The 12973-nt window shown below is 40.5% G+C and overlaps 1 protein-coding gene across 7 annotated transcripts in view; it reads left to right on the top strand.

The window, feature by feature from the left end:
• gria1a (glutamate receptor, ionotropic, AMPA 1a) overlaps positions 1-12973 on the top strand; it is an 81297-nt gene that overhangs the window by 23668 nt on the left and 44656 nt on the right. For all 7 annotated transcript variants that reach the window (XR_013973958.1, XR_013973959.1, XR_013973960.1 and 4 more), the window contains exons 4-7: positions 2374-2558; positions 7277-7330; positions 12165-12323; positions 12621-12788. Coding sequence is in view for 4 of the 7 variants with exons in the window: in XM_080901742.1 (XP_080757868.1) it covers positions 2374-2558; positions 7277-7330; positions 12165-12323; positions 12621-12788 (566 nt within the window). In the remaining 3 variants the exon portion in view is untranslated. The remainder of the gene's footprint in view (positions 1-2373; positions 2559-7276; positions 7331-12164; positions 12324-12620; positions 12789-12973) is intronic.

Genomic DNA, 12973 nt, shown 5'->3' with positions numbered 1-12973 from the left:
AAAATCAATTAACTTCTGGGTTCAATGTGTCCCAGTACTAAAAGTAGCTGCTAATGAAAATAATGAGTAAATTCACAGAGTTTCTCTTAAAGTCAGGATTATACAAAGATTTTACACAGTGGCTGTATGGAAATAGGTAAAGCTAGAAATGGTGTGACTTTTGGAGCTAGTGTAACTAAGTATTTAAATTTCCCACCATAATAACAGTGACTGCATAATAATAATAATAATAAATTGTGCATTTGCATGTGTGTCATCTCCAAATGCTGAGCTAAGATAATGTTTGTGGTCGATCTCATTTAAAATTCACTCACATCTTCCAGCCAACGCAATAACACTGAACTGAAAAAAAAGAAAAAGAGCACAGCAGTGCAGCAGTGCAGCAGTGATGAGTTTGGTCGGTCCAGCTTTCATCAGCTGAGTGATCACACAAACAATTACAGCTCTTCCACGGTCTCGTATTATGATTCAGTTCATTTTATTTTTCACATCTCAGACTTGCAAAAGCATTCACAGACATGGCGAACTTCCCGGCGTTGTAGGTGTAATTTGTAAAAGCTGAATAATTTTCACTGTTAATAATTAAGCGCAAAGTATGCCAACATAATAAACTGGTAGGTCCGTGTTTTCAAATATTTCATAGACTAAAGTATGGCTTCAGATTTATGCAACTAACTTATTTATTACAATTTTATATTCATGTTTAAACCATTTCCAGAGTAAATTATATGATTAGGTCTGCCGATTTTGCCCATCATTTTCACTGAACCAAGCACAACCTTTGAGAGAATGAGTTATACCTGGCGACAGGGTCACCACCTTTCTGTCTTTTGAGCTGACTCAGTCTTAAGCTGGAACTCTTTGCTTATAGTTTTATTTACAGTTTTCTTTATAGTTTTTGATGAGCTCTCTGGGAGGATTATCATATTTGGGAACACGGGTCCTGGTTACAATGAGTGGTGCTGTCCATGGTGCTGAAACACTTACTACAGCTCGACTCCATTAAAGTACAGCCGGCCTTGTGACTTTATTCACAGCTCACTATCTCCTGTCTCCCCGTGCTCATCACTCTATCGTTCATCTTTCTGTTAAATGCGTCGGCACCATGAGGTAAAAAGGAATAGCCATGTACCAACCCCTCTGTATCAGTTCCATTCAGCATTCTCACATTCGTCTGGTTCCCTAATTTATTTACATGTGCTATATTGTGGTCATATATAGAGGTGAAACACCATCCATCTTTTTATTTCTTAATGACCTGTTGTCAAAAAAAGCAGCGTGAATTGCCTGGAGAGCAGCTGGTGCGCATTCTAATAAGACCAAGCAATCATCTTTCAGAGGCTGTGACTTCATTTCTCATTCTTCTTTTGACAGGGTCTGTGTTGTTGCTGCTGTTGCTGTTGTTGTGGGAAAGCCAGTATTTGCGTGCATTTATCGTAGAATATATGTGAACCGCGTGATGTGCGGAACGAAGGAGTCTTTAACAGCGCTTGCCAGCTAAGTAACATAGAAGCAAACACAACTACGTCGTGTATCAGTTTGCAATTCTAAATTTTGTGATTGCTATAATTCATTTGGGTAATGGCTGCCAGTCTGCCGTGGGTGAAATTACTTTATTTACTCTGTGGAACAACTGCGGCTGCCAGCTTGAGAGGAATCTGATTGGTCTGCTGCCAGCAGCAAAGAAGTACAACAGTGACTCAGGTTGTAAATCAGAGCTCAAGATCAATGTGTTCCATAATCACCTTTTAAATCCTGTCTTAGCATGAGCCTTTAGCTTTTTGGCTGCTCTACCTGCTTCTCTGTGATGCTTGAATGAGTCAGCAGGGTATTGGTGACAGTGTAATTGAGTAGAGCCACCTGTAATTGGGGCTTGGAGGACTTAAAGCTTACTGTGAGTGTGTCGTCTAGCTGATTGTTTGTTACCATGAAAATGGTGATTATTTAGCCCGGCGGTGTGCGAGTTGGAAATGTGCACCTGTATATGTCAGTGTGCTTAATGGACTATCGCATTCGTTACACTTTATCACCAGAGCTACAAGGGAGATTCTGATGGATAAGCTTATCAGGGGCAGTTTGGGTTTCTGTGCAGCTTCTGTTTGGCTCACAAGTTGTCTTAATTTATCTTGCAGTTCATAATATAACTACACAAAGCATGAGGTTACCCCGCATGTAATTTATTTCGCATGCTGTCTAATAAGATGTAGACACTGTTGGATTGCTCCCAGTAGATGAATACCAACTAGTCATTCATCATCTTTGCAGAAGTTCTGTTACAGGTGCCCACACAGTTACCTCCAGAGCTTTCTTTGCGCATTTCAGTTATTCCGTACACTTGGCAAAAACACATGTTCTCATTTGCTTGTCTTCCAGGTCTGTCTGTGCTGCAGAAGGTTCTTGACACGGCAGCAGAGAGGAATTGGCTGGTGACCTCAGTCAATGTGGAGACCATATCGAGTAATGCCTTTGCGAAGGTGTTCCAGGATTTGGACAAGCGAAAGGAGGGCCAGATTATCATTGACTGTGAGACTGAGAGACTCAACAACATACTGCAAATGGTAAAAACATTCACTCTTTTTTATGTTTTCACAATGTATAATCAAATTTTAGCATAAAAACGTGGCCTCATAGCACAACAAAAGCATACAGCTGTTCTTTTAGACAGATGTCAAGCTAAGTATTAGTTATGTATGTGGCTTAAGTTTAAAAGAATTCGTCGGACATACAAAAAAGGCACAAACATTTCAGGACAAATTTATACACATTTTTATCAGATAAAGAAAGGAGGGGATATAAATTTAATGTGGTGGTTGGCTGTTGGTCTATTGTGATGTCTCGTCTGCTGGAGCATCAAGGACAGTAAAAGATAAATAACGCAGCTTTGGCATTTGAAGCCAGCAGTTCTCCCATGATAGGATCATCACTTTCTCACCTCCGCATTGTTAAAAGGAAAAGGATCCTATCATCGCAATTGACTGTTCACAGCCCCTTCCATCAAACACAGACTGTCCAACCATAGCTTAGCAACTGTAACTAGGCAGAGCAGGTCCCTTGAACTCCAGATTATATCACGAAGGCGGTGTCTCTTTGTTGTTACCTTTATAAAGGGTTATTAAAAACACAACAGGGAGATAATATGAAGAAAATGGTTCTGACTAATTATTCACAAAAACAGTAGTTTGGCTAAAGGAAGATATCACAGTAACCACCGCAGTTTACACATGATCCAGTACTAGGATGTTATGTTGGCAGTTTCCTTAGCAACTGCTAAAAATAGTGTTTAAAAATATGAAAAGTGAATGTTTATACGCTTGTAAGAATATTGTGATGGACACACACACTGTGTCATCACCCACTGGTTTTTGAAATGGCGTTTTTTGCAATTAGGTTGTTTGGAGCCATAAATGAATATAGCTGGATGAGAGGGAACAGCGCTACATTATGGGCTAATGCTAGCTAGCTTTATTAGCAAAGTCCACAGACAGCTGTATGGGTGCATTTCACCGACAGTAGCTACAGTTTGTTTTTCTCTTGTTTAAATCACTAATTTGTTAGTCGTGTAACCAAGAGAAAAAAGTTAGACTAGTGTAAAAGATCCTAAGAAAACATTTAAACTGAGTCCACATTACAGCAAATATGTTATGTGTGTTACAGGAGCAATATGAAATTGTCAATCGTGTTCCTTGTTCAATATTATTTGGAAGCCGCTGAAATGTGGGCCATTTTTTGTCCTTTATAAAGTTACAAACACACAGCATCAGATTAGATGGCAGAGTATGTCTAACCTTTGTGATACTAACAGCAGCCGCGTTGGTTTACGCTTGCTAGCATTCACATCCAGAACATGATTACACCTGGCTATGGATGCTTGGTTATGTTCCTGTTATTCTCCAGGTTTTATACATCAGTGCTAGTTAGGACAGCTGTCGTCAGTTTATTTTTCCCCAGCTTGTTTCCACTGGTAGAAAGAACGTGAGTAGGGTGCTGGCTGTGTGTCAGGGCTGTAGCCCCAGGTAGTCGCCAGTGGTGTCATCTTTGAACCATCTTTGAGCGAGTAACTGCCTTTCTGCATTAATTAAAGAAAAATAATCCATTAAACAGACTATTATTTCTGACACAGACTAGCAAATTTGGCAAACATTCAAACATCTAGCTCATAGGTGTCAAACTCTGGCCCGCGGGCCACTTTTGGCCCGCAGCCTGATTACATTTGGCCCGCAGCCTGATTACATTTGGCCCGCGAAGCCATACCAAATTACTATTAGAGCTGGCCTACTGGTATTATACAGCTAATATATATATTGTTTAGTATTAAGCTTTGCTTGTTCCATATTCAGTTTTTCAGCAAAATGTGTTTGAGTCCATAAGAAAAGATTCATTCTTATATCTGGAGGAATAAATATATTTCAATAACTATTAACGTTAGCCCGCAACTTTGTTCCAGTTTTGAATTTTGGCCCACTGTGTATTTGAGTTTGACACCCCTGATCTAGCTGACTAGTCAGGCTCATCCCTCATTTGGTTATTGGAATTAGCTCAAATGCAGCCTAGCAGACTGTGAACAGGCTTCCATAACAATGTTAATTCAACTCAATGTAGTTTTAGCTTTATAACGCCAAGTCAGTGGTGCTGTGAAGGTGCTGTTATGGTGTACAGTGTTTTACATTCAGCATTGTTAAAATCTGCTAAAAAGACCAGAACAGAACATTTTTATGCTGTATAGTTTCAAATTTTAATACTGAAGGGGATTAGTTGCTTTTGGAGACAGCCTCAGGTGACAGTTTAGCTCTTGAGATTTTAAGGGCAGATTATTAAGTGTTGTTAATAAGAAGCAGTAGATACATTAAACCAATAATTTAGGATACAACATCTACACTTTATTACTAAACTGTTACATTTCTACTATTTATTAGTCTTCCACATTAAACGTCACCTCTGTGGATGCCCTACCACGGACAGTCTTTTATCATGCACATTATCATGAATGAAGTACTTAGGTTCAAGAGACCCTTTTCACAGGGTTCTCAGTTTAAAATGAGCAAACTGGAAACATTAAAATATATTTTTCATCTAACTCATGTACAGTTCCCGAGTTTAATTACCAGGCTGCTAAGAAAAGCTGTCTTTCAATCAGCAAAATCAGTGGTTGCTGACTCAAAATGAGCTGCTTTTATTCAACCGCTGTCTGAAACCAAGAACCCGTTATTTCAAAAACTTTTGTTCACTTTGTTGTTTTTTGGGGGGGGTTTACTGCCTTTTACAAGCAGGCATTCTGGCATAATATGAAGGCACCAAGGTGTAATTTGTTTTGCTTGCTGATTCCACGCATGTTATCAGTCTGACTGTCATAGTTCTTTATGTTTGTTCCAGAGAAGAAAAAAAAGTGCACACACATCCCCATCTGTATTTGTAGGCTATCACTGCTCTGTGTGAATGTTATTGATGGCCTGGTGTCTACAGTTAAGGTTATTGCATCAGTTCTCACCAGTTTACAGAAGCTGAGCCCGAGAAGTTCTCCATTCAGACAGCCACCATCAATCACCGACATCTGCTCCCTGCCTCCACGCTGCCCTGCCTGTGCACCCATCCAGCGAGAAACACATATATACACAACACCTCTGCTTGGTTTGCCCTTTAAACTCACAACTGATCGCATCTAATTCATCTCATACCGTACAGATATTGTCTTACAATACAGCCACTGACAGTATATCACACAAACCGAGTGTAGAGGCAGTTTCATAGAAAAGCCACCGCAGAGATGTTTCAGTGGGTTTGCCAACTGAGAGACAAAAAGGGTGACCTGCTCTTTTTGGGCTGAACTCTGAATGACTCTTAAAATCTGCATGCATAATTTTAAAAAAGCTACTCAAAGCCAAAACTTTTCCATTTGACAGTCCAGTGTGGCTGTGTGTTTCCCCCTGTTGTACGGTGTATTGGTGTCAGTACTGGTTCGTGTCTCTCCTCCCTCCTCCTTGTTTTTCCTAGCCTGAGGCTTGGCCGCAGGGCTCCCCTCGTGTTGAGGTCATCATTAATAACAAATGCCACCTTCTGTCATGACCTACGGCATCATTAGACGCACACGCGAACACCACACAAACAAATGAGTGCACTTTGCACTGTATACACAAAGCAAAATGCTTGCAAAGAGAAAGAGAAAGGAAAAACCATGTTTACCACACTGCCTGCATGGAGAGCATGAAGCAAACTTCATATCCACCGGGTTAAGGCTGTTATTAAGCTTTAAATTAATGCTGCTCACTTGACCTTATTTTATGCGACTGTTGTCAGGACACACACACACACACAACCAAATTTGCTGTAGCTATACACAACAGCAGACTCGTTATTTAGCCAAGAAAAAAAAAAAATTTAGCCACCAGCTAAGCATGACATTTTTTTCTTTTTAATCATATACTTAATCTACATTTAGATTTAAGTAAAAGTGACGCTCGGTTTACCTGCTCCACTCATAATATAAATAAACCATCTCTTAAAGTGTCCTGGCCCTTTGTGATTGGCCGACCTGCGACGCCTGCAGTGAAAGAATTATGACAGCGCAGGCAGGACAGAGATGCAGAGTGTAAGCGTGGGAGAAGGGCTGGCACAGTTCATCACTAACAGCCTGCATTATTTCATGGTATTGTTAGACCTTGATGGAGCTCCAGGGAAGTAGAACTCTGTAAAATATTTAAATATCAGATCAAAGATCAAACCAGAGCTCACAAGGGAACAATACTGAGAGCAGAGAGAAGACTAGTAGGATTAGGAAGAGTCTGCCTCATGTCTTAAACTGTGTATATTTCTCCGTCTTTGCTTCTTTTTTTTAATATTTAATTTTTAAGTTGTTCCCTCTTCGGGTTATGTATCAAAATTTTCTGTTGATACATTTTGCTTGGTAGATATTGTGCCATTTTCTTTGGAACAAATATCTGCATAAAGACAGCAGTGCTGTAAGAACACTTCTTCCATAGCAGAACCATTCATCACTGGCAGGAAAGGGAGGAAAGGACATTCTTTGACTCCAGAACTGTCATTTTCTCAAAGCCAACATGTTCAAAGGCCAGTCCCTTTGCTCTGATTTCCTGTTAACCTACTTTCTGCCTGTCCTGCACAAGATCAAATGCTTTACACTGTCCTGTCTGTGGTGTGATGCCGAGAGAGTGTCATATCCTTCCTCGCACTTTCTCACACATGAATATATTCGAAACAACCTTGTGTGCTCGTGTGTGTGGCACGCATTTTATTTTATGTCTCTTTTGTTCTTATCTTTCAGATTGTAGATCAAGGAAAGAATGCAAAGAGCTACCACTATATTCTGGCTAATCTGGTAAGAAAGACTATTTTCATTTTTTTAAATTTCTTAATAACCACCAATAACCAATTATATTTTGCTTCCAAGAAGCCAGATGTTCTTGTAATTTTTTAAGACGTCTTGAGCAATAGTTCTCTAGCATTTCCGAAGTTCTTTGGTTGCTTTTTCACCCATTTTCAGTCCACTTCCTGTACCTGACCATTTCCAAATATTTTTTTTAAGCCACAGTTAGCGCTTACCTATGAATCATCTAATCATATGTGCTGACACATAACAGACACTTTAGCAAAGAATCTATTTTAAATCAAGTCTTTCAACAGTTTATTACTAGCAGTCTGTCACAAAAACATGTCATTTGTTTCCATTTCTTTAGTTGAATCTACAAAAAATGCCAAAGATAAAACACTTTGACAAGCATAAAATAGTATTTTTCCTCCAACATGTTGATTCTTAAAGACTTACTAACTGAAAACTATCTGGACACTGTTTACTTTAAAAAGTTGAGGACAACAGAAGAAGTGGCGGGTCTTAAAAAATACTAACTATAGCAAATGAGCGGTATCCATTTCCTTAAAAAACAGGGGAACAAAACCAACAAAGACCTGACACAAGACCTGAGAGATGCCTTAGTTGGTCCATTTACTGTTCAATGGAGATTGATTGGAAATTATTTAAGTAGACGGGTTAACAACCATCCGTAAAACACAGTGGAAGCTCTATCATGATTTGGGGCTCCATTATAAATGCAGAAAAGTACCGTCAGATTTTGATGTAATATTATTTGGAAAGCATATGACTGGAAACAACGTAACATTTCAGCACAACAATGATCCCAAACACACTGCCAATGCAGTAAATCATACTTGGATATAAAAATACAGAATGGAATACAATCAGGCATGAAGACCACTTAAAATAAAGTTAAAAGAAAGCTTGTGTTAAAGAGTTCAGGTTCTGTTGAAGAATAAATGTTCATATATGTTGGCAGATTTCAGTAACTCACTGTGCCTATTTCTCATTTTCTAAGAGAAAGAGAGAAATCAGGGGTGGCTCAGGACTTTTTGCACGGCACTATTCTTCTCTGCATTCACACTTTATTTGAATTTATATAAATGTATGTAAATTGTATCTTTTGTCTTATATTTCATTTCATAACTGGATTCCAAACTTTCAGTAGTTTATTGCCAATTCAATAGTTGTGTTTACCCAATAGAATTGTCTGGTTTTACCCTCATTCCATCTGCAGCTCAGCTAAGTCAAATATCCTTTCACTGCCACAGCTATAGAAATCACAGCAACACAAGTGGGAGACTTGCGACAGTGACAGAAAGCTGTGCAGACTCACAGCAACAGAAAAAGGTCAGGCAGCCAGTGTATGAAAGCATACATCTATTAGACCCTGACAACACTCGATAAATGTGGCTAAATGAAAAGAAAACTGGCATCAACAGAAGCTGTGGTAATAACAACATTAATATGCAGATGCTGGCTTGAACAGTTTCTCACTGCTGGCGTTTTAGATTGACTCAATCTCCCTTGTCCAACCGGTTTGCCAGATTTAAATTTAAACGATAAAGCTTAGACGGTAATAACAGATGATATACAAAGTGGCCACAGTCATTTATAATGGGCCTGTTAAAATGTTGGACCAAAAAAACGGGGAAAAAAAGAAAGAAAATGACTTTATACGTCCTTGGACCTTTTAGTTAATTTACTTACCTCAGTGCACATGTGTGCTTGTGTGCGTTGATTCTGAGCACAGACTGAATTTCAGTAAGTACTTAAATTGTGGTTACAATTCTGTCGGGAACATCCCCCATCTACGTCCTGTGTTAGCAAAGGCTAGTTTCTATAGTAACCTCCTCAGCTGACTGCACAGCATTAGCTCATTCATGGAGCAGAAAAAAGACATAAGTCTGTCTGTTGAGCTGAGAAATATGGACACCTGGCAACACATACAGGTACAGTGGGGCAAAAAAGTATTTAGTCAGCCACCGATTGTGCAAGTTCCCCCACTTAAAATGATGACAGAGGTCAGTAATTTGCACCAGAGGTACACTTCAACTGTGAGAGACAGAATGTGAAAAAAAAATCCATGAATCCACATGGTAGGATTTGTAAAGAATTTATTCGTAAATTAGGGTGGAAAATAAGTATTTGGTCACCTCAAACAAGGAAAATCTCTGGCTCTCACAGACCTGTAACGTCTTCTGTAAGAAGCTTTTCTGTCCCCCACTCGTTACCTGTATGAATGGCACCTGTTTGAACTCATCATCTGTATAAAAGACACCTGTCCACAGCCTCAAACAGTCAGACTCCAAACTCCGCCATGGCCAAGACCAAAGAGCTTTCGAAGGACACCAGGAAAAGTATTGTAGACCTGCATCAGACTGGGAAGAGTGAATCTACAATAGGCAAGCAGCTTGGTGTGAAAAAATCAACTGTGGGAGCAATCATCAGAAAATGGAAGACATACAAGACCACTGATAATCTCCCTCGATCTGGGGCTCCACACAAGATCTCATCCCGTGGGGTCAAAATGATCATGAGAACGGTGAGCAAAGATCCCAGAACCACACGGGGGGACCTGGTGAATGACCTGCAGAGAGCTGGGACCAAAGTAACAAAGGTCACCATCAGTAACACACTACAACGGCAGGGAATCAAATCCCGCAGTGCCAGACGTGTTCCGCTGCTGAAGCCAGTGCATGTCCAGGCCCGTCTGAAGTTTGCCAGAGAGCACATGGATGATACAGCAGAGGATTGGGAGAATGTCATGTGGTCAGATGAAACCAAAGTAGAACTTTTTGGTATAAACTCAACTCGTCGTGTTTGGAGGAAGAAGAATACTGAGTTGCATCCCAAGAACACCATACCTACTGTGAAGCATGGGGGTGGAAACATCATGCTATGGGGCTGTTTTTCTGCCAAGGGGACAGGACGACTGATCCGTGTTAAGGACAGAATGAATGGGGCCATGTATCGTGAGATTTTGAGACAAAACCTCCTTCCATCAGTGAGAACTTTGAAGATGAAACGAGGCTGGGTCTTCCAACATGACAATGATCCAAAACACACCGCCCGGGCAACAAAGGAGTGGCTCCGTAAGAAGCATTTGAAAGTCCTGGAGTGGCCTAGCCAGTCTCCAGACCTCAACCCCATAGAAAATCTGTGGCGGGAGTTGAAAGTCCGTGTTGCTCGGCGACAGTCCCAAAACATCACTGCTCTCGAGAAGATCTGCATGGAGGAATGGGCCAAAATACCAGCTACTGTGTGTGCAAACCTGGTAAAGACCTATAGTAAACGTTTGACCCCTGTTATTGCCAACAAAGGTTATGTTACAAAGTATTGAGTTGTATTTTTGTTATTGACCAAATACTTATTTTCCACCCTGATTTACGAATAAATTCTTTACAAATCCTACGATGTGGATTCATGGATTTTTTTTTCACATTCTGTCTCTCACAGTTGAAGTGTACCTCTGGTGCAAATTACTGACCTCTGTCATCATTTTAGGTGGGGGAACTTGCACAATCGGTGGCTGACTAAATACTTTTTTGCCCCACTGTACATTAAGGGAAATGCGGCTGTTAAAGCAGACTGAATGCTGCCCCTCTTGGTTGCCCGCATATGTTTGGGGTATTTTTCTTCTTCTCTTAAATGAAAAAGGGCAAAAAAAACCAAAAAAAACAATTCTAGATAACTTTAGGCTAGGGAACAGCAAGTCCTCTTTGTTTTTCTTCAGTTCTTTTGACTGTATGAAAATCAAAACACAGTAAACAAGCGCGAATTCGGAACGGATGTGATAAAAAGAGCCAAGGCTTCAAATGGCACGATAAAAAACAACAACAACATCAGAGCAGAGAAGAAAGAAAACGGATGGTACGCTGGAGACAATCCAGAGAGAGGCACCTTTTCTCCTCATCAATCAAAACTTTGCTTTTAAACCTCAGACAAATCACAGACAAATCTTTTTTCCTCCTCTGTCTCCACTCCCACCCGGTCCCTCTTGTCTACCTCCTCCTCTCCCCACGCTGACAGGAAGCCTGCTGAGAGACTGAAACTGTCTTTCCTACTTTCTACCTCTGAAAAACAGCCCTCTCCACATAATAGTTTTTTTTTGGGGGGGAATACAAGAAGGAAATACCATTACAGTAAATCGCTTCTTCCTCCATTCTTCTTTGCCTGAGGCTCGCCTTGCATTGTTCACAGTAGCCTATAAGGTTTTGATCCTGCTGTTGTTAACAGTAGCATATGAGGACTCCGTCTATCACAGATTAGTGCCGGACTGCTCCTTCCATGTAATGAGGTTTTCTATTTTCTTTCTCACTACTTCTGTCCCTCAGGAAAGACCTAAATGAAGTCTGCTCAATGGGATGATCTCCCTATGTAAAAATGAAAGATTTTTTTTCTTTATTAAGAAATTAAAACCTGAACTTGTGATGGCACAGTTAAAGCAGTACTTAAAATGTAATAAAGTTAGCTAAATTACCCAACCAGCGGCACCAAATGTTAGGTGCCCTGCTGCTGGTTCCAAAACCTTTTTGGACAGTGTTCTTACAAAATGCTCACCTGCTTGAAACCCTTTGATGCAGTTTTTAACAAGTTATGATAATTGATCCATTCATCCATCTGCTTATAAGCTAAACTGCTTATGAAGCTCAAAAGTAGAGGCGAGATCCATTTTACATGTGGGTTTTTTTCTTGTGACGCCTGGATAACCAGAACCCCTGTTTGCAATCCACTGCTGTAGAAGAACATATCAGCTGGATTTCACAGGGAGTTAACATATCCTCTGTACCTGTGTGAGTATGTGTGTGTAATCTGTTTCTGTCTGGTTTCCTCTCAGGGTTTTCTGGACATCGATCTGACAGATCTGAGGAAAGGCGGGGCAAACATAACCGGCTTTCAGCTCGTCAACAACTCAGAGCCGAGTGTGAGCCGCATCGTCCAGCAGTGGATGGAGTTTGATAATAAGGACTCCAAAGTGCCCAAGCCTGGACTCAAAGTACTACCCCTTAAATTTCTGAGTTACTTTCTTCTTCTTCCATAAGTCTCTAAGCCTAGTGTCTATATAATAGGTAACTCTTACCTGAATATGCTTTTTGGATTTTGGATTTCTGCTATAGCAATTATTTATCTATACCAAGCTGAGAGTGATACCATATCAAGGTATTTGTGTATTTACAGGCATAAGAAAGTAACCTAAAGTTTAAGTTATAGAAATGAAGTCTCTGATGTTTAAGCAAAGCGCTTCTAGTGTTTGTGACATGAAATGTAATTGAATTAAACTTGCTCTCTGCAGTACACAGGTGCTCTAACATATGACGGGGTGAAAGTCATGTCCACAGCCTTTCAGAATTTAAGGAGACAGAGGATAGACATATCTCGCAGGGGCAACGCTGGAGAATGCCTAGCCAACCCACCAGCTCCCTGGGGACAGGGCATAGACATCCAGAGAGCCCTGCAGCAGGTCTGCACACGTGGAGAGGAACACACTAATGCACACACGCATAAATACATAGATCCTCGTGCACACTCACACAATTTCTTGAGTGGCACATTGGCTAACAGCTCCTGAGTTTGGGCTGGCTGAACAAATTAGGTCTCATTCTGTCGTGTAAAGTTCACATTAAGTCGTTGGAGAGCTCTCCAGTA

Source organism: Rhamphochromis sp. 'chilingali' (genome assembly GCF_963969265.1).
Source record: "Rhamphochromis sp. 'chilingali' genome assembly, chromosome: 13".
Lineage (NCBI taxonomy): Eukaryota > Metazoa > Chordata > Actinopteri > Cichliformes > Cichlidae > Rhamphochromis > Rhamphochromis sp. 'chilingali'.
This window is presented reverse-complemented; position numbering and strand designations above follow the sequence as displayed.